Source organism: Chelonia mydas, chromosome 5, assembly GCF_015237465.2.
Source record: "Chelonia mydas isolate rCheMyd1 chromosome 5, rCheMyd1.pri.v2, whole genome shotgun sequence".
Classification (NCBI taxonomy): domain Eukaryota; kingdom Metazoa; phylum Chordata; order Testudines; family Cheloniidae; genus Chelonia; species Chelonia mydas.
Genome location: NC_051245.2, coordinates 30,607,515 through 30,629,318, shown reverse-complemented (window position 1 = coordinate 30,629,318; position 21,804 = coordinate 30,607,515). Strand labels below are relative to the sequence as shown.

General features: G+C 40.0%; 1 protein-coding gene across 2 annotated transcripts in view; it reads left to right on the top strand.

Annotated features, from left to right (window-relative positions):
* HCN1 (hyperpolarization activated cyclic nucleotide gated potassium channel 1) overlaps positions 1-21,804 on the top strand; it is a 302,872-nt gene that overhangs the window by 267,611 nt on the left and 13,457 nt on the right. For both annotated transcript variants that reach the window (XM_043547367.1, XM_043547368.1), the window contains exon 6: positions 6,554-6,794. In XM_043547367.1, coding sequence (XP_043403302.1) covers positions 6,554-6,794 — 241 coding nt within the window. The remainder of the gene's footprint in view (positions 1-6,553; positions 6,795-21,804) is intronic.

The window sequence follows — 21,804 nt, the reverse complement described above, 5'->3', positions numbered from 1 at the left end:
ATGTAGACAAAGGCTGTGTGTCATCAGCAGTCTTTACTGGTGATGATTTTATGTTTTTCTTTCAGGCCATTGTTAAAAGTGTTAAGTAGTGTGGAACCAAAAACACAACCCTGCAGTACCCCACTAGAAAAACACCTGCCCCTGTCTTCTTAAGAAAGTTATCCATCCATTGAGCACTGGTGTAATCTCTCTCTAACCCCCAAACCACAACCAAGATACAAAGTCTGACCAGCTTCACGTGCTGGGCCCAAACAAACTGACAGCCCTTTGGAAAGGTCATCAATCATCTTCAGGCATATTGAAGTCATGCAGAACAAGAAGATCTGATGATTTCAACAAAGGTTGAACAAAACTGTCAGGGAATCCAAGGTGTAATAGGGCAGCCTGTAAATCAGTGCTCATCCCATTTAAATCTTATCCTGAGAATCTCTCTGTGCTGATTTCCCTTTAACCACTTTATATATAAATATTCTCTCCCTAAGAATTTGCTCATTAGTTGGGTAGTTTTTTGGTGTGGCGGGGAGGAGCAAGAAGCTCAATCCTGATGGTACCATATCATGTAGCACAGTCTGGGTCCTATCCTGAAGAACCTACTCGGGAAAAACTTCTCAGAGATTTTTCTGTGTACAGAATTCAGGACTGAGTATTGTTCCTGCAGTTTGTTCTTGTTACCATTTCTTGACATACCAAGCTATTTCTTATAGTGCTTTTCCAGTTATCTAAAACCCACATCCATAATCTTTACTCCTTTCTATTTGCCCAATTAATACAATATGTAATAAATGTAATATGATACACAAGAACTTCAGGTTACTGCATGACTTGTGATTAAGACCAACAAAAAATTCCATATTAGTCACCTTGACAGATCTAAATAAAAAAAACAATTTATGGAAAAACAGAGCACTTAAAAATGTCATTTTGTTGCTCAATCTTCGTGTATTTCTCTCTCCCTTTCTGGTAATTTTCCACCTTCTCACATTTTAAATAAGGGAATTTTGTATTTTAGCTTAAGCTTGTATGGAAATAAAAACACATAAAATGAATGCATTCACTAGAACAGTAATGGCTGAAATTACCACAGCAGTGGTTGTATAAATCAAAGCAACCACAAGACAGCCTTACCTGATAAACTCTCTGTGTGTGTGTGTGTGTGTGTGTGTGTGTGTGTGTAGGTGTACATATAGCTTATACGTAGCAAGAGAGAGAAGTAGATAGAGAGATGAGTTCTCAAGAGGAAATATATATTTTCAAAGAAGGAGAAAGACTTATAATTATGGTTGGATGTATTTTCCAAGTAGACAGTGGTTCCCTCCCTTTTGGAGTTAGAAGCTCTGTATGTGGTGGATGAGCTCCCACTTGTATCCTTTTATGTCTTGCTCTGGAATTATTTCCATATTTCACCCCTCACATCCATTCTCTCTTTCTCACCATCCCCTTTTCAATTTTCTTATTTCCTCTTTCCCCCGATGATTTCTTATTAATTCTTTATCTTCCCACCCCATCCTGCCTTTTTGCAAGGTTTTTCCTCCCCTTCCCTGAAGATCCCACTTCACAGTCTCTTTCTCACAATTCACTTTTGTTTCTCCTACTGTTCTCTCTCCCCTCAATCCTTCTTATTTCTGTCTTTCCCCTTTTTTCTCTCTCATGTCTCATCCCTTATCTCTCTCTCTCTCTCTCTTTCACTGAGTTCCATCTTCATTCTTTCTCCCTGCTATTCCATCCATTTCTCTCTTTCCTTCCCTTCCTGTCTACCAGCTTGCTGTCATCTTCTCACTCTCCTTGATTTCCAGTTCCCACACCTCTCTTCTAGCTCTCTTACAAAGTCTACCCAACTTGCCCTCTTTCCCTGCTGTCTTTCTTGCTCTCCCTCCCTGCACTTACAGAAGAGATCAATGCTGCTACCAAACCAGAAAACAGCCTGGGGTCAGATGGCTGGATGGGAGGCTGCTTGAAATCACTGGGCAGGCAAACAAGAAACTGCCAGCTATTGTCTTCTCCCTGGCTTCAGCCAAGCCAAATCAAGACAATCTGATGTCCCAGGCACATTTGTAACATAGGACCATCCCATAGCAATACCCCCAAGTGTGAATGGATATGTCAGGATGCTCCCTTCCCAGAGAGGCAGTGACAGTAGCAAGGAATCCCCTAATCCCCACTAAGAAGTGGCAGTAGGAAGAAGAAGCAGGTGTCTCTTCACCCCTTAGAGAGACAGGAGAGGCAGGAGGGCTTTCCCTGCAATACTTATCCCATCACATGGGGTGTATCTACTTGGGTGGCTGGTTCACTGCACTCTTCTCCTCCTTCCTCTGATGGGAACCCCCCAGAACAATGATTCTGGATTCCTCCCCCCACCCCATGGAGAAGAATTGGACATTTCATACCTTTCAGCTATCGTTTCAGGCTGATTGCAGACTCACATGGACCTCACAGCATCAGTTTACACTTGCTTCAGATTTTCTAGCTTTTCTTTGCAAACACAGGGTCTAGAGGTTTTGGTTTTTTTAAATAAAAGCTCAGATTCTGATGTCATGTGAGTTCAGGAGCTGAGGCCTTAGGACTGGGACATATGCCTTAATGTTGCTCTGGCTTCAGCCAAAGATAAGCAATGATTTTGTATTTTGAGAAGGAGCAAGGTAATTGCCTCAACTCTCAGTCGTTTCTTCTTCAATCCATCCTGGTTTGCTCTGCTGCTATACTATCCTTCTGACACTGGGAGCCAATGATGGGAGCCAATCAGAGTTAACACAGGGAAAGGGTCAGTCTTTGGAGCTGAGATGCTCCTTCTAGTTATTTTCTACACTACCATTACCTCTGACTAATTGGCCCCAGCAGTCACATACAGCAAGAATCACTATGCCCCTCCCTATGCAGTGGGCTTATGCCTTGTGAGGGAGCCTGACTCATGGATTGGGAGCAAAGACAATAAGAAAGAAAGAAAGAACTGTGAGTAAAGGAGAGTTTCTTTATTTTCTCTCCATTGCTTAAAGAAGAGCTTGCAAATAAAACTGAAATCCTGGCCCCACTGAAGTCTATCTGACGTTTGTCATTGATTTCAGTGGTGTCAGGATTTTACCATCTGCCTTTTTGCACCAATTAGACCCATTCTGCACTCCTTAGAACTTTATTTTTGAACAAGTTGATGCACATCTTATTCTTCACTCACTGTCTCTGACTCAACACTTCCTGAGCCAAAGCTGCAGTCTCCAGCTACTCTTCATGTTATTGTGTAATTTTTGTTTGTCCCCTGATCTCCCCACCCAAAGAAGAAGAAGAAGCTGAAGGAAAAACATATATAGCACAGAGCTAAGTACAGAGCTATTGAATGGTTGAGACCAAGGTCAAAGGGAATGACTATAGTTCTCCTTTTGAAGAGGCAATGTCCCCTTGTCCTTAGAGACCCTACTATTTTCACCTTGTCTTTACATAGTGACATTCTCCTGAGTGAGTGTCCTAAGATGTCATAACTCTGTCCCAAATGTAGGAGATTTAGAACAACGCTTCCTCAGCTCTCGTCCCCTAGCACTCTTACTCTACTTTCTCTACACTGATGACATCTTTATCATCTGGACCCATGGGAAGGAGGCCCTTGAGGAATTCCACCAGGATTTCAACCATTTCCACCCCACCATCAACCTCAGCCTGGACCGGTCCACACAAGAGATCCACTTCCTGGACAGCATAGTGCAAATAAGCAATAGTCACATAAACACCACCCTAAACCGGAAACCTACGGACCGCTGTACTTACCTACATGCCTCCAGCTTTCATCCAGACCACACCACACGATCCATTGTCTACAGCCAAGCTCTAAGATACAACCGCATTTGCTCCAATCCCTCAGATGGAGACAAACATCTACAGGATCTCTATCAAGTGTTCTTAAAACTACAGTACCCACCTGGGGAAGTGAAGAAACAGATTGACAGAGCCAGAAGGTACCCAGAAGTCACCTACTATAGGACAGGCCCAACAAAGAAAGTAACAGAACGCCACTAGCCTCACCTACAGCCCCCAACTAAAACCTCTCCAGTGCATCATCAAGGATCTACAATGTATCCTGAAGGACGATCCCTCACTCTCACTGACCTTGGGAGATAGGCCAGTCTTCGCTTACAGACACCCCCCCAACCTGAAGAAATAGTCACCAGCAACTACACACCACACAACAAAAACACTAACCCAGGAACCAATCCCTGCAACAAACCCCGTTGCCAACGCTGTCTGCATATCTATCCAAGGGGCACCATCATAGGACCTAACCACATGAGCCACACCATCAGGGGCTCTTTCACCTGCACATCTACCAATGTGATATATGCCATCATGTGCCAGCAATGCCCCTCTGCCATGTACTTTGGCCAAACTGGACAGTCTCTACGTAAAAGAATAAATGGACTCAAATCAGAGATCAAGAATTGTAGCATTCAAAAACCAGTAGGAAAACACTTCAACATCCCTGGACACTCAATAACAGACTTAAAAGTGGAAATTCTTTAACAAAAAAACTTCAAAAACAGACTCCAATGAGAAACTGCAGAACTGGAATTAATTTGCAAACTGGACACCATCAAATTAGGCCTGAATAAAGACTGGGAGTGGATGGGTCACTACAAAAAGTAATTTTCCCTCTGCTGATACTCACACCTTCTTGTCAGCTGTTGGAAATGGGCCACCTTCATTGCACTGGCCTTGTTAGTACTACAAAAGTAATTTTCCCTCCCTTCGTATTCACCCCTTCTTGTCAAGTGTTGAGAATAGGCACTTCCACCTTAATTGAATTGGCTCGTTAGCACTAACCCTCCCCCCACTAGGTAAGGCAACTCCCATCTTTTCATGTGTTAGAATATATATTCTGCTTACTGTATTTTTCACTCCATGCATCTGATGAAGTGGGTTTTAGCCCACGAAAGCTTATGCCCAAATAAATTTGTTAGTCTCTAAGGTGCCACAAGGACTCCTCATTGTTTTTACATTTGCCTGGGCTTCTTTTAGTGAGGAGTAAGAAATTGATGGGGATAATAACTTCCTGCCACTGGGACACTTGTTTTGCCTTGTGCTCTTCTTCCAGTTTCTTTTCTTTTTTTTTCATTTTGGAGGATCCATTCTTTAGTTTGGATTTTCTCTCTTCCACTCTTGTGTCATACATGTGCTACATTGGTCAGCAAGTAACACAAATCTAGTAGAACCTAAGGCAATCTTTGTGATTGGTGCCATCTAGTGGGCACCCCTAAAATCTTCCTAGATGACTTTACCTCAGTATTTGCTGCATTACCGATACACCTCCTTATACTTGCTGTAGTGAAGGCCTGGGATATGCTGCTGTTACTGAAGTAACATTGAACTTTCTAAGGCAATTGGCATGATATAAATAGTACCACTGTTTGCATGTTTTTGTGTTTTTAATGCAGTTGTGCATTTATATACAGATGATCATATATAACGTTTTGTCATACTTTTAATACATTGGTTGCTAACTGTACCCAATGGGCTGTGTCCTGTTGAAATCCCTCTTCATGCCCAATACCAATCAATCTCGTGAAATGTCCTTCAGTGTGATAGCTTGTAAACCCTGTGCATGGAACTGAATATATTGTCCAAGGGAGTTTTTCTAAGTAAGACAAATTAAGGTCTGCAAGAATTGTCTTGCAAATCACTTCCAGGAATGACACATATTTCAATTTAAAACAAGTAGCATATTTAATCTTGTAGTGTTCTCCTTTGGATGTAATGCCTGTCAATCGCCCTGATAATGGACATTGGTTTGCTACCTTGGACCCTTAAAACCTTTATGGAGTCCCAGGAAGTCAACAGGATACTATGTGGATGCAAAGGTCCACTTGTATGGATTCCTTTGCAGGATTGCGGCCTATAATTCTATGATTAGTTACCTTAAGTTCAGATCTGATGGTTCCTGATCCAGAGGCATCTTTCCATTGACTTCAATGGGCTTTGGAAGAAGTCCATAATGTGCATTTATGTTACCCCTAAAGCTGCTGCAGTTGTACAGATACCATTGATACAAATGTCAAAAATAAAAGTTAAGATTTTCTGCTCATATAACTTCACTCAATTTATTGGAGTTATGCCAGCAGAGAATTTGTTCCATCTTGTTTTGCAAGCTGTGCCCTTTTTACAGAGTTTTCAGTGGCTGTAATTCATATGTAGTGTCTGTTTGTCCATAATTTTTCTTAAAAGCCAAGGAGAATAAATAAGTTACAAGGGGACCCATGAAGAACCTACCTTTTGCCTCAATAGAAATAGTGGTGTGGTTTCTTTTGTGGGGTGGGGAAGTATGAGGGGTTGTTTGGGTTTTCGTTAGTTTGGTTTGGGGTTTTTTTGTTTCATTTACCATTTTAGTAGCAACAGGAATGAAAATGACTAGAAATGAGCCACAAAATGAAAGAGTTATGTCTAATAAGCACACACAAAATTTCTACTGAAAAAAGTCTTGTCTTATTGTGTACACTGTTTTTGTTTTTTTGTTTTACCTACCCACTCTAGGATGTCTATTTGCTGACTATTACTATCATTATGTTTCCCTCCCATTTAGGAGATAGTCAATTTCAACTGTCGCAAGCTGGTTGCCACAATGCCTCTTTTCGCTAACGCAGACCCCAATTTTGTGACAGCCATGCTGAGCAAGCTTCGGTTTGAGGTGTTCCAACCCGGCGATTATATTATCCGAGAAGGGGCTGTGGGTAAAAAGATGTATTTCATTCAACATGGGGTCGCTGGTGTCATCACTAAATCCAGTAAGGAGATGAAGCTGACAGATGGCTCTTACTTTGGAGGTGAGTAATAAGGAAATGTATGATAACATATGGGGTGAATGTGCTAGAACAAAACATGTTCAAATGTCAGACATATAGAGATATTAGAATGTGTCTGGTGAGCATTTGTTGCCTTGAGAATTCTGATGGCAGAGAATAGTGCTTTCAGTATTTTTGAATAATACATTTAGAGACTGCGTACCATTTCAGTGATAGGTTATCCTCTACAGCTAGTAGCTTTCTCAGGTATTTCCTAAAGTAATATTCTCAATTAAACTGTCTGATTTCAGAGTGACATTGAATTAAGAGCACTCTTAGGTAATGTGTTGTATCTTACTAAGAAAAGCAATAATTTGCAAAGTAATTTTTAACAGGCTGAAATATTTCTAAGGTAAAATAAACATAATTCAGCTTATTTAAAGGGGGTTGTGGGTTGTTGGGCACCAATGTGAAAGTATATCTACATGATAGACTCCAACGTATAAAAAAGTTAGAGAGTTGATAAAGGACCATAATATATGGCATACTTCTGATATCCTCCCTGGAGCTTTCAGACTGGTATTAGTGCTCTTTCACTAATTTTTAACAACCCACAATTATTAGAGTTCCAGTATGTGCTGTCATAGACTGGCATCTCTAATGGACTGGACAGCTCTCTGTTAGATGTAAGTTAATAAGAAATAAACATAAATTTTGGTCTAATTTAATTCAATTCACTGGTAACCCTAATGAAAATCAGATTTGCATTTAACTGAAGGTATATGAAATATTTACATATGGATGAGAATATACCTTTTTACATATAATATCTGACTAGCATGAAAATATATCAGCTGTGATAAGATATTCTAGTGCAATAGAATAGGAATCTTCTACTAAGAGTAGCAATAAGCCTGATTTTCAGAAATGCTGAGTACCTGGAGCTACCATTAGCCACAACTGGAGTTGTAGGTCTGGCTCATAGCTAGTTAGTTTTTGTATTAATTTTAGCTAAATCCCATGAAGCATTGAAAAATTATGTCAAAAGCCTTTCAGAATTTTTTAGTTGTATTTAAAGCCTAACAAGTGACATTTAGATGTACAGAAATGAAAAGCTCAGAGCTGTGAACGTAGCTCAGTTCTTGTTTGAACTGGGGCATGTAGTTCTTTAACCAATTTCATCTTACAGAAGTATACTGAAATCTCTCCTACTGTCCTGGCCAGCAGGCCTTGTCACTGCACAGTAGCCCTTTCCAGGTGATTTGTGCCAGTACTTGCAGCATCAGTTAAATAAAGGAATCATGTGCTTATCCTACAGGCTTGGAGGCAAGGCACATAATTGTATTTGCTACAGAATGGAGATTAAAGAGAAAGAAAAGGTTGAAGGATGAAGAAGCCAAGCAACCTTGGTCTCCTTTAGCCTTAGGCAGTGCACCAAAAATTTCCTGATTCTGAGAGTGGATGGGCAAGGAGCTGTATTCTAAAAATGTCAAAAACACTTCTTCTACGCCAAAAGAGCAAAAATGCATGTCTATATGCTGTGATGACTAATTGCAGCAGTATTCCTGAGGACAATACAGTATCGTATCATGAAAGCCCAGAATACGTCTTATACCCTAAAAGGGAAACACCAACATCCCACTGGATGTCAAAAAAAGGTGAACCAAGTTACAAAAACATAGAACAAAACTTAAACAAAGGAAACTCAAAGTTCTGTCCCATATCAATGGCTGTAAAATTTATTATAGATGGAGCTGAAAGTGGTGCCTACAATTAAGGTTGTCTGACATTTTCCCATTAAAAGACTCTGTTTTCAGTTGCTTATAACTTTGCCAAACTTCAGCCAGTTGGGATGAAATTTTCCATACTGGTGTCTGCCTTAGGCTCAGTATTTTTAAAAAAAGTTTTAGCAAAAGGGCTCAGCTGTTTCTGAGAATAGAGTTAAGGGGAAATATATTTTGCTCACATTTTAAAAACTCCAGTTATGGAGATTCCACAATCTCCCTAGGCAATATATTCCAGTGCTTAACCACCCTAAAGGTTAGGAATTTTTTCCTAATATCCAACCTAAGCCTCTCTTGCTGCAATTTAATCCCATTGTTTCTTATCCTATCCTCAGAGGAGAACAATTTTTCTCCCTCCTTCATGTAACAACCTTTTATGTACTTGAAAACTATCATGTCCCCCCTCACTCGTGTCGTCTTCAGACTAAACAAACCCATTTTTTTCAGTCTTTCCTCACAGTTCACATTTTCTAGACCTTTGATCATTTTTATTGCTTTTCTCTGGGAGTTTCTCCAATTTGTCCACATCTTTCCTGAAATTTGGCTCCCAGAAGTGGACACAATACTCCAGTTGAGGCTGTATCAGCCTAGAGTAGAGCGGAAGAATTACTTTTTGTGTCTTGCTTACAACACTCCTGCTAATGCATCCCAGAATGATGTGTGCTTTTTTTGCAACAGTGTTACACTGTTGACTCATATTTAGCTACAATGGCCCCTAGATCCCTTTCCTCAGTACTTTTTCCTAGGCAATCATTTCCCATTTTTTTATGTGTGCAATTGATTGTTCCTTCCTAAGTGGAGTACTTTGCATTTTTCCTTATTGAATTTCAACCTATTTACTTCAGACTGTTTCTCCAGTTTCTCCAGATCATTTTGAATTTTAATCCTGTCCTCCAAAGCACTTGCAACTTCCCCCCTCTATCCCATCTTGGTATAATCCACAAACTTTATAAACGTACTCTCTATGCCATTATCAAAATCATTGATGAAGATATTGAACTGAACTGGACCTTGACTGATCCCTGTGGGACCCCACTTGATATGCCCTTCCAGCTTGACTGTGAACCACTGATAACTACTCTCTGGGAATGGTTTTTCAACTAGTTATGCACCCACCTTATAGTTGCTCCATCTAGGTTGTGTTTCCCTAGTTTGTTTATGAGAAGGTAATAAGAGACAGTATCAAAAGCCAAGATATACCACATCTACTGCTTCCACACTATCCACAAAGCTTGTTTCTCTGTCAAAGAAAGCCATTAGGTAAGTTTGGCACCATTTGTTCTTGACAAATCCATGCTGACTGTTTCTTATCACTTATTATCTTCTAGGTGTTTGCAAATTGATTATTTAATTATTTGCTCCATTTTCTTTCCGGGTGATAAATTTAAGCTGACTGGTCTGTATTTCCCCAGATTGTCCTTATTCCCCTTTTTATATAGTAGCACTATATTAGGTGTTTTCCAGTCCTCTGGAATTTCTCCCATGCCTTTTTGAAGATCAGAGATTAAAAAGACTGGGACTTTTCAGCTTGGAAAACAGATGACTAAGGGGGGATATGACAGAGATCTATAAAACCATGACTGGGGTAGACAAAGTAAATATAGAAGTGTTATTTACTCCACATAACACAAATAAAATTAATAGGCATCAGGTTTAAAATAAACAAAAGTATTTCTTCACACAATGCACAGTCAACCTATGGAACTCTTTGCCAGAGGATGTTGTGAAGGCCAAAACTATAACAGGGTTAAAAAAGAACTAGATAAGCTTGTGGAGGATAGGTCCATCAATGGCTATTAGCCAAGATGGGCAGGGATGCAAAACCATGCTCTGAAGTGTCCCTAGCCTCTGGAAATAGGGGGGATTGACAGGGGATGGATCACTTGATGAATACCTGTTCTGTTCATTCCCTCTGAAGGATCTGACATTGACCACTGTCGGAAGACAGTATAGTGGGCTAGATGGACCATTGGTTTGACCCAGTGTGGCCATTCTTATGTTCTTATGTTCTAATCGTTAATGGCCCTGATATCTTTTCAGTCAGCTCCATGTGTATTCTGTGATGTATTTCATCAAGCCATGGCAACTTGAAGGCATCTAACTTTTCTAGCTGGCATTCTCTATGTCAGATGTCCAATCGCTGCTAAACTCTTTGGTGAAAACTGAAACAAAAAAGTCGTTTAGCACTACAGTCACTTCCACATTTTCTGCTTTTGTTCCCGCCCCCCTCCCCATCCCCGCATTGAGTAACAGGCCTACCCTGTCTTAGTTTAATCTTGTTTTGTGCCTTTGCCTTTCTAATATTATCCCTACATGCTTGTGTTGTTTGTTTATATTCATCCTTCATAATTTGACCTTGTTTCCACTTTTTGTAGGACTCTTTTTTGAGTTTCAGATCATTGAAGATCTCCTGGTGAAGCCTCTTGCCTGTGCAGGTAGCCTCTTGCTTATGCAGTGGGATAGTTTGCTCCTGTGCCCTTAATAATGTCTTCTTGAACAACTGCCAAATTTATTTAATTGGTTTTCCCCTTAGACTTGCTTCCAATGGGATCTTACCTACCAATTTCCCTGAGTTTGTTAAAGTTTGTCTTCTTGAAATCCATTATCTTTATTGTGCTGTTTTCCCTCCTACCATTCCTTAGAATCATAAATTCTATCATTTCATGATCACTTTCACCCAAGCTGCCTTCCACTTTCAAATTCTCAACCAGGTCCTCCCTATTTCTCAAAATCAAATCTAAAACAACCTCTCCCCTAGTAGCTTTCTCCACCTTCTGAACTAAATATTTATCTCCAACTTGTTGTATAATCTGTGCCCTACTGTGTTATTTTCCAACAGATGTCCAATATAATACTGTGCCAATTTTGAAAAAGAGTAAATGTGGTAGCCCAAGTAATTACCCAGGTAATTATAGGCCTGTCAGCCTGATGTTGATCCTGGGCAAGGTAATGGAGTGGCTGATACGGGACTTGATTAATAAAGAATTAAAGGAGGGTAATGTAATTAATGCAAATCAACACGGGTTTATGGAAAATAGATACTTTCAAACTAACTTGATATCATTTTTTGCTTCAATTACCAGTCTGGTTAATAGAAGAAATAGCATTTTCTTAACATACTTAGTCATTTGACTTGGTACCACTTGACATTTTGATTAAAAAATGAGAATTACATAAAATTGACATATTAAATGGGTTAAAAACTGGCTAACTGATAGATCTCGAAATGTAATTGTAAGTGGGGATTGTCATTGAGTGGGTGTTTCCAGTGGAGTCCCACAGGGAATGGTTCTTGCCCCTACATTATTTAACATTTTTATCAATGACTAGGAAGAAAACATTAAAATCATCACTGATAAAGTTTGCTGATGGACCGAAAATTGGGGAAATGGTAAATAATGAAGAGGACAGGTCATTGATTTAGATCCATTGGGATTGTTTGATAAACTCAGTGCAAGCAAACAAATGTGTGTTTTGATGCTACTAAATGCAAATGTATACATCTAGGAAAGAAGAATATATGCCATACTTACAAGATGGGGGACTCTATCCTGGAAAGCAGTGACTCTGAAAAGGATTTGGGGTTGTGGTGGATAATATGTAATGACTGGAAACAATCTTTTTATATAACTCTGATCCAACACATCACTTAAGCATAAAGTTAGGCATGTGCTTATGTGCCATTCTGGATAGGGCTAGCACTTAAGCATGTGCCTAACTTTAACTTTATGCTTAAATGATGTGCTGGATTGGAATCTATATTTCTGGATTAGGAAAAAGAGAGAGAGAGAGCTCAAGCACACTTTTCTAGTTATAGCCTCTTAAGTAGTACCTAGCAGAACAGATGCTTCTGGGAGCCAGTTCAGTGCTCTGTTGTTGTTTTATTTGCTTTCTTGCTCATGGACAAATGGCTGCTTTCTCACCATTGTCCTGATCCTTCTCTTATTGAAATCACTGGCAAAACTCCCACTGAAGCAGGATTAGGCCTTATGTCCCCAAGCCAACTGCCTTTAGTTGATGTCCTTTCCATCTGGTTCCCTACCTATGTTTATATAAGTCTGTCCTTTATTCAGATCCCAAGAAACACGTTCCAAGCAACTATTGTCCTTTTTACAGATATGCTTTTCGAACCCAGGGGATTCAAATATTGACCAATTGCTATAAAACCCCAAACCAAAGCCACTTATTCTATAGTTTATTTTTAATGATTTCTTCATTAAATATTTTCTAATATACAAAAGAATGCCGTCTGATACATAGCTATACATCATTTCACAGGGTACATTATTAATCATTTTAACCCTGTTAGGTCCCATAATGATGTCCTCTGTGTCTGCAGCTGGAAAGGATCTTAAATTTCAAATGTTCAGGTGTTCACTGATTGTGTCCCGATTAGGACACCTATTCAGCTGTGTCTTTCCAATTCATCTCTTACATTGATCCTTCCCCACCTCTTTTCTATTTTCTCAGGCTCTCCACTGGCCACATGGCCAAGAATGTGAAATTTACCTTTTATTGGTTCAGAAATTGCTCAAAATCTCAGTTTGCTGTCATCTTATTCTGAAAAAAGAAAAGGAGTACTTGTGGCACCTTAGAGACTAACCAATTTATTTGAGCATAAGCTTTCATGAGCTACAGCTCACTTCATCGGATGCATACTGTGGAAAGTGTAGAAGATCTTTTTATACACACGAAGCATGAAAAAATACCTCCCCCCACCTCACCCTGCTGGAGATGGGGTGGCGGGAGGTATTTTTTCATGCTTTGTGTGTATAAAAAGATCTTCTACACTTTCCACAGTATGCATCCGATGAAGTGAGCTGTAGCTCACGAAAGCTTATGCTCAAATGAATTGGTTAGTCTCTAAGGTGCCACAAGTACTCCTTTTCTTTTTGCGAATACAGACTAACACTGCGGTTACTGTGAAACACATCTTATTCTGAGAACTTCCAGGGACTAGACATAAGACTAACATAGAGAGATGCATACCTGATTTTTAGGAAGGGCTGGCTCAAAGTTTAAGTATCCAGTGAACAAGTTCTTAGCTTTGTGAGAGAAGACAAAATATATTTTGTGTAATTTATTCAAAGTCAGAGAAATGCCACCAACTCTGTTGGGAACCTAATTGGGGTAATACCAGTGTAAATAAAGCAGATTTTTGTCCCTGCTGACATTTTAATTTTCTTAAAATAGACTAGTCATTAACATATTTATGGCATCTTACTTTCTCCCCTGGTTATTTACAATAATACTGTTGTCTATGTATCTCGTGGCACACTGGGGTTTTTATATTTTATTTTTCTTAAGTTATTGACTATCTTTTTAACAATAATCCTTCCCTACTTGAACATCTGAAGTGAGCTGTAGCTCAGATAAATTTGTTAGTCTCTAAGGTGCCACAAGTACTCCTGTTCTTTTTGCGAATACAGACTAACACGGCTGCTACTCTGAAACCTGTCTAATAGATTGTATCTTCTGTTCACTTCAGCCTGGTGAAGACCAATTAGGCAAAACTGTTTTGATCTACCTATTATTTATAAACTTCTTCCCCATTTCAGAAGCATAACTGTCAGTATATTTTAGGTCAGTGCAGTGGAAAATAATACCACAGGAAATGTTGAGTCACTTTAGATTATATTTTGTCACTCCTGTTTTTCTGGGTGTACTGTAGGTAGCACATTTTTACTGGGGTACTTTTAAGTAATCACACTATAATGTATCTCTAAACTGAGGAAGAAATTGTCATTTAAGGGCCTGGTTATCCACTGCTTTGCACCTTGTCGTTTACACCTGTGCAGGGTGATGTGACAGGGTTTCACACCCACTTTACACAAGGGCAAATTACTATATAAATTTCAAGGCATTGGAGAATTAATACTTTCAGGGTATACACCCCAATTCAGCATAGCATTTAAGCACATGCTTAACTTTAAGCACATAAGTAGATCCATTTAAGTCAGCAGGACTATGCACGTACTTAAAGATAAACACATGCTTATATGCTTTTCTTGATGACATTGTTTGTCCTCATACCAACTTATGCATATAAATATAGTTTTCAATTGAGCTACATTGGGCTGGATTTCTAAAAGCAGTGTCTGTGTACAGTTACTGATGATATACTTCCAGTTTTAAACAAACTATTGTGACAGGGTCGGGCCAGATGGCTATAGGAGAGTAATAAAAGGCAGATATATTAGCCCCAGGCTAAGTAGGTCTCTTTTCCCTGGGTAAAGTAACAGGGAATGTTCCAGAACAATCAAGAACCTTCTGGAGACAATTAAGACAGACAGGCTGATTAGAACACCTGCGCCAATCAAGAAGCTGCTAGAATCAATTAAGGCAGGGCACCTGGGTTTTAAAAAAAGAGCTCACTTCAGTTTGTGGTGTGTGTGGTAGGAGCTGGGAGCAAGAGGCACTAGGAGCTGAGAGTGAGAACGAGGACTGTTGGAGGACTGAGGTGTACAAGCATCATCAGACACCAGGAGGAAGGTCCTATGGTGAGGATAAAGAAGGTGTTGGGAGGAGGCCATGGGGAAGTAGCCCAGGGAGTTGTGGCTGTCGCACAGCTGTTCCAGGAGGCACTCTAGACAGCTGCATTCCACCAGGCCTGGGCTGCAACCCGGAGTAGAGGGCAGGCCCGGGTTCCCCCCAAATCCTCCCAACTCCTGGTCAGACACAGGAGGAGTTGACCTGGACTGTGGGTTCAGAAAAACGGCCAAGCTGAGGGCTGCCATGAAGCTCTAAGGTGAGCAAATCCGCCAATAAGTGCAAGACCCACCAAGATAGAGGAGGAACTTTGTCATACTGTACAGCAATTGTGTTAACATGACTGATTTGGACTAGTCACTATATTGCTGTGTTTTTTTTAAATGGAACCCAATAGATGTGGGACAAGAAGTAGCAACTTTTTGATTTTTTTTCAGGGAACCTCTTTGTGTTATTGGAAGAGGATATGGATGTCAGGCCATTGTCAGAAACATGCCATTGATTTTTTAAAGGATTTTTTTCCACACGAGGTCAAATCTAGCGAGGAGGCCCTTACATTGTGTATAAGAAGAATTTAAGAAAATTGAATCCAAACAGAAATGTTTTCATGAGATGTTTGACTTCAATGAGAATAATTTTATTTATCATTAATATTATTTATTAGCAGTATTTTAATATTTGTGCTCAGCCTTGTACAAAATGCAGAAAAACCAAGTCATTGTCCTGAGGAGTTTACAATCTAAAGACAAAATTTTCAAGCTAGCATGCCTAAGATTGAAGCTATCCCTAAGACATCTAAATAAGTGGCCTGGTTTTGAGAGGTATTGAGCATGGTGTCAACAGAAGAAGCTGTGAACAATGAGAGCAAAGTCAAATATGGTTGTTCCACATCTCTGAAAATACAGCCACTTACTTAGACACCTAACTATAAATTTAAGTTCCTAACTCTAGGCACCTAAATGTAACATATTTGGCTTTAAAAAACAAAGAGAAATCAGACAATGAACACACTATGAGACTCAGACATGAGAACCAGAAAGTGCAACTGACCAGAAAAAGACCATAAACAAAATTAAAAATTACTGGCCTGTTTTCGTTGTTTAAATTGGGTGAAATACACAAAATAAAGAAGCAGCATAAATGGTGAAATGTAAATTGGATTTAAATAGAATATTCAGAGAGGTATGGGTGTCTGAAAATGAGGCTAGAATGAACATTGTTTTGCATCCTTAATTATAATTGATAATGGCCAGCGTCCCTTTTAATAATAATAATAATTAATAATACAAAGCACTTTACAAATTCCACGCTTTCCCTAATGAACTGCCCCTCTGTTAAGCTAAGGCTTTCACAACTCCTCAATACGTATTTCCACGTGCTCCAGTGTTGATAGCCTTCCTGACAAAAAACCTGGTTTTGGAAGATGGCAGTATTGTATTCCTTTCCCTTTCTTTTTAAATATCTTTTCTATTCTGTAAAAATACATCTTCTCTTTAAGATTTGTTTGCATTTTAAATTTTGTTGATGTGCAAGTGATTTATTTAGTCAGATGTCACATGATCCTTTGATCCCTACTGCCTCTTATAACACTGGATTGGGAGAGATGCCTTTCATTTATCACAACAGAATATCAAGATCATCTTGCAACACCAATTTCATTTTTTTGCCAGCTGTTCATGAATCAAAAGTCGGAACAGCTGCATAGCACAGAATATAGTTACTTTTGTAGTGAATGGAAACCAGTACTCATTTAGACTGCCTCAGCTACATTCAGATTGTAATCTGGATACTTGTGGCTGATACTATAGTGTGTAGTCTATACGAAAAGACCTAAAGGAAAGTACAGAATCTTTCATGGTTTTACAGTTTATGCCCCAGTGAGAAGCTGATGACATTATAAGGTAGGTCCTACTCGAGGTTGGCAGGGAATTAAAAAAAAATAGAGGCAGAAATACTGAAGCGCAACATTCAAGAACTCAAACCTTATCATATAAAACATTTTCTCTCCCTTTCTGTTTTGGAGATAGCTGAGTGAAAATCTAATTCTCACTGACTTCTGAACTACAAGAATAATAGTGGATAAAGTTTACAATGGACCCAGGAGTGTGAAATTGTATTTCCAGTTCTGTGCACAGTGTATTAGGAAAGTTGATGACTGAATCCTTTATCTAGTTTTTTTTTTATTGGGAGGGGAAGCGGGAAATCCTTGGCTTGCAGATAATTGCCATAAAGTTGAGGAGCAGAAAACTCCTCCGTTAAGCATGAAAGCCCCATTGGTAATAGTTTAATTATTTCTTGATGCATTTAGAATATTAAAAAAAAGAAATAACACCAGCATGATAATGTCCTGTCCATTTCACCTAACAAAAAAATGAAAAGATTAGATTCCCTGTCCAAAACATTTAGATTGCTGTGATTTTCTTTCCTCCTTCAGCTGATGAAAGCTGCCATATGGCCTAAATAGTGGCTTGTCTATTTAGATGACCATGTAATATACCTAGTGCATGATGAAACACCAGCCCCCTGCTGAGAAATTGGAGCAGTAGTCAGCTTTCCTCGGCTGGAAGGACACTGTTCATTATATCCTGCAATCTGGATTCTGTGGCAGACAACAAAAGACTGAGCAGGACTTTATTTAAAGTTCTTTAGCTCTCAAATATGTAGCAGATTTGGAAATCCATGTAGGATCCTCCAACCAGTAGTACTTTGTTTTAACATGCAGAGCCAGTTTACTTAATCATCTCAGCACCAATTATCTGTAAAGCAAAAATCTGCCTCTAGAGCCCTATACCGTTTCTGATCTTTGGCTCCTACTTCAAACGAAGTATGTGCACATATTTCTGACATGCCATCTATCAAATTGTTGGGTATTTCTTTTTTTAAACTATTATTCGAGCCCATCCCTAAGCTAGGGCAGTGTCTGATATGATGAACAGGGCCACATTCATCTGAAGTGCCAACTAACCATTTGACTCATTTCTGTTTCCTGTATCAGCATAATTCATCTCTTTGTCACCAAATTATTCCTTCAAGGCAACTGCACATTGTTATGTTGCTAATTTGACTTTATTTTCAATCTCTAATCAAATGTTAATGTGACTTTGCAAGTTGAGTAATTACATTCTGAGTGTAATTTATATGGGAAATGAAGTGACAATAACTGGATAGGTGCCACTGTGTCTGCTACACTTTACTGCTTCTTGAAAGAGAATGGTGCCACACTTTTTCATAGAACCATACAACTGGAGATAGACTAGGTGCCATAACAGGGCTTTTCTATCTCTCTCCTCATTCACCAAAGGGCATTAACTTTTATTCACTGGTTTTAAGCAATGATTCCTACACATGATGCTGGAGTTGGATTGCCACCACCTTCACAATAATTTTCTGTAAGAGGTAGAGTTTGGGGATTGGGTAGAAAATGGCAAAAAATGTTAACATCAAAGGTGGCATGTTGATACAATTAACTATGGCCACAATCATCTTCCCAATAAAATCAATACTAACACTCCCACTGATTTCAACACTCCCACTGGGTCAAGACCTATATGTATACCTCCACAAAGTCCTAAGTTTTTCTTTGAGTGATGGTCCCTACTGTATTCCATTGTATTCCAGGTGAGCGCCATGCACCTGGAGCCAGAGAATTTGAAAGTAGCGTCTATTGGTCCATGCATCAGTATCTCAGGCCAAGGGGATAAGGAGTGGGGCCTCTCCAGTTCTTTCTCTCAAGTTCTTTCTCACTGCCACATGGTCCAGGTGGGAAGCTCCAGTGTCTGTAGCTTTGGCTTCATCCTACAAAATAAGAATTAGGGTTAGTTTTGTAAATAGTTTTTACAGTTTTTATAGTCTATAGTTCAGTGTTTTATGGATTTATTAATATTTAGATTTAGTCTCTTAGGGAACTCCCCCCAGCCCTGTACTCCATTCGAGTACTAGACTGTGCCCTGGACTCCAGGCTTTAAACTCTGCACTTCATGCCTGCATACCTTCTCAGTCAGCAATGACCATCAGTGATGTTTGTATTACCTTGGGGAAGTCCACATCACTGTGAGGTTCAGTATCTGCCCATCATTCCCCAGCCTTACCCGAGAAGGGCAGGAACTTCATCTCTGCAAATACCTTATGGAGAAGGCCAGGAGGCCCCAGATCAGACCCAGGCCATGGAATCCTGTTGGTCTGATTCAGTAAGGAGTGCACCTTCTGCTGCAAAATCTGACTCTGGAGCAGGAGATTCAACCCCCAAAACTCTCTGTTGGGATGTCGTTGGGAATCCTGGAAGCACTCTCAGAAGCATGAGACTCAGTCTTCCTCTAAATCCACTTCAAAGAAGTCAGATTCGGCTCTAAGCAAGCTCATCACCTCAGCCTGTGAGAACTTAGCACATCCTAAGTCCCAGAGGCACAACAAGAAAGCCCATAAGCACATCAGTACCAAACTGTGATCCATCAGTACCGTCATCCTCAGCATCTCCAACCCCAGGATCCATTGGCATTGACAAGTTTTTCATCAATTTTCATCAGCTTCAGGTACACTCTTCAGCTCCAGCGGTTTGAACAAGTAGAACTCCTCTCACACCAGGGAGATCTGAATCCGTTGCCACTCCACAAAGCATTTTCTCTGGAAGGAGTTTGTTGCCCATCCCATACAGAGAATACCAGTCCCCCCAGTGGTACTGACAGTATTGCCACTGGAACTGGAATCAGCATTCTCGTCATTGGGAGATTCCTAACCACCAAGTGAACCTTTGGGGGCTGCTGTCACAAGGGTATCCTCAAACAAGAGGTGAACTCCCTATTACAGCAAAGAGCTACAGAACATATCCATCCTCAATACCAAGTTAGTGGGTTTTACTTGATTTATTTCCTGATACCCAAAAAGAAGAGCAGTTGGAGACCAATCCTCGACCTCTGCCATCTCAACTGCTTCATTCACAAGCTCAGATTTCGCATGTTCACATTAACATCTATAATCCCATTTTTAGAAAAGGGCATGTGGTTTATGGCTCTCGATATGAAAGATGCCTACTTTCACATAGATGTTCATCCCGCTCACAGATGCTTCCTCCGATTATGGTGGGCTCTGACCATTTTCAGCACACTGTACTACTCCCTTTCTGAATAGCAACCTCCCTCAGATTCTATACTAATATATTCTTGGTACTAGCAGCTCACATCAGATGATATTGTCTCATTATCTTCCACTACCTCGATGACTGGCTTCTTGTCACCACCAGGAAGCCTATGTGCCAACTTCTATGATACTGCACCTCCTTTTCTGACTGGGAGTCAGCATAAACAGAAAAATCTGTTCTCACCCCCATACAATCTCTGGACTTCATCACAGCCATCTTTAATTCTGTCACTGAAAGAACATACCCAGTACAGGTGCCAGCCCATGAAAAATATAGCTCAGATTACAAACAACGCTCAAATACCAGTCCAAACATGTCATTCTCTTAGGTCATATGGCCTCATGCACCTAGGCCACTCTGTTTGCAAGGCTCCAACTGCATTGCCTTCAAATGTGGCTTCAGTCAGTATACTTTCAAAATCGCATTACATGAACCTCATTATAATAACCAAGGTAGCGTATTTCTTGCTATGATGGACAAATACTTGCCTGGTATGTGTGGGCATCCCCTTTATCCCTTGTTCTCTGGAAAGAACCATTATTACAAATGTGAAGGGATCCCCAGGGTACAAACTGGAACTGTGGGACCTCTGTGCCCCTTCACCCTCCAGCTTGGGCTGTCTCTCACAATGCTATGCCAGTGACAAACAGCAAACACCTCCAGGCACTGTATCATACTAACTTGTATGAATGCTCTCTAAGCCACTCATGAATCATACAGAAAGAGGCCCTAGCTAATCATCCCAGCCCTGCACCGCAGCACTATACCGTTTTACACTGCTCAAGACTCCCTTGGACAATGCAAGCTCATTAATTAGTTCGCCAATCTGACAAAGGGTAGTGGCTCTTGTTAACCTCATTTGAAATTCCCCAAGCACATCAACCAAAGCCACACTGTTTTAGGTAAAATATAAAACAGTTTTATTAACTACAGAAAGATAGATTTTAAGTGATTATAAGTAGCAGGCATAGAAATAAAAAATGGTTACAAAAGAAATAAAAATAGAATTCTAACTTTAACGGACTAAGTAAGATTTGACTCAAAGAGTTATTCTCGCCCTAATAGATGTTACAAGCAGCTCACAGTCCTTAATACATGGGTTGTATTCCCTTTCAGCTTGGGATCAATCTCCCCAGTTCAAAGTCTTTGTTTTCCAGATGATCTTCCAGATGTTGAGATGGGGGAGGAGCGAGCTCCAGTGATTATGTCATTGTCCTTTTTTATACTTTATTTCAGCTGCTAAAAAGATCCTTGCTGTGATGTGGGTTAGGCCACCTTCATTGCGTACATGCCTTCTCTGTGGAGTCTCTGGGATGGCCACTGGGAGAGTGGATTCCCCTTAATGGCCCATAAACACATGTCTGGTTGGTCCTGATGTAAATCTGTCTTACTGGGTGCTCCTTTGTTGCCACTGAAAGGCTGACTGTAGATGTTTCCCAACCTCACAACATATGTCAGTAACCCACATAGCAAAACTTCATAACTTCAGATTCAATGGTAATACACATAATTCAACAGGATATTAATGTTCAACAAATCAAGACTTATTAGATGATACCTCATCATAATCATATAACAGTGGTGAACATGGGGGTTCCAGGTTGCTATTCTGAGGTACAGAGTGTTGCAACAAACGCATCCCTAT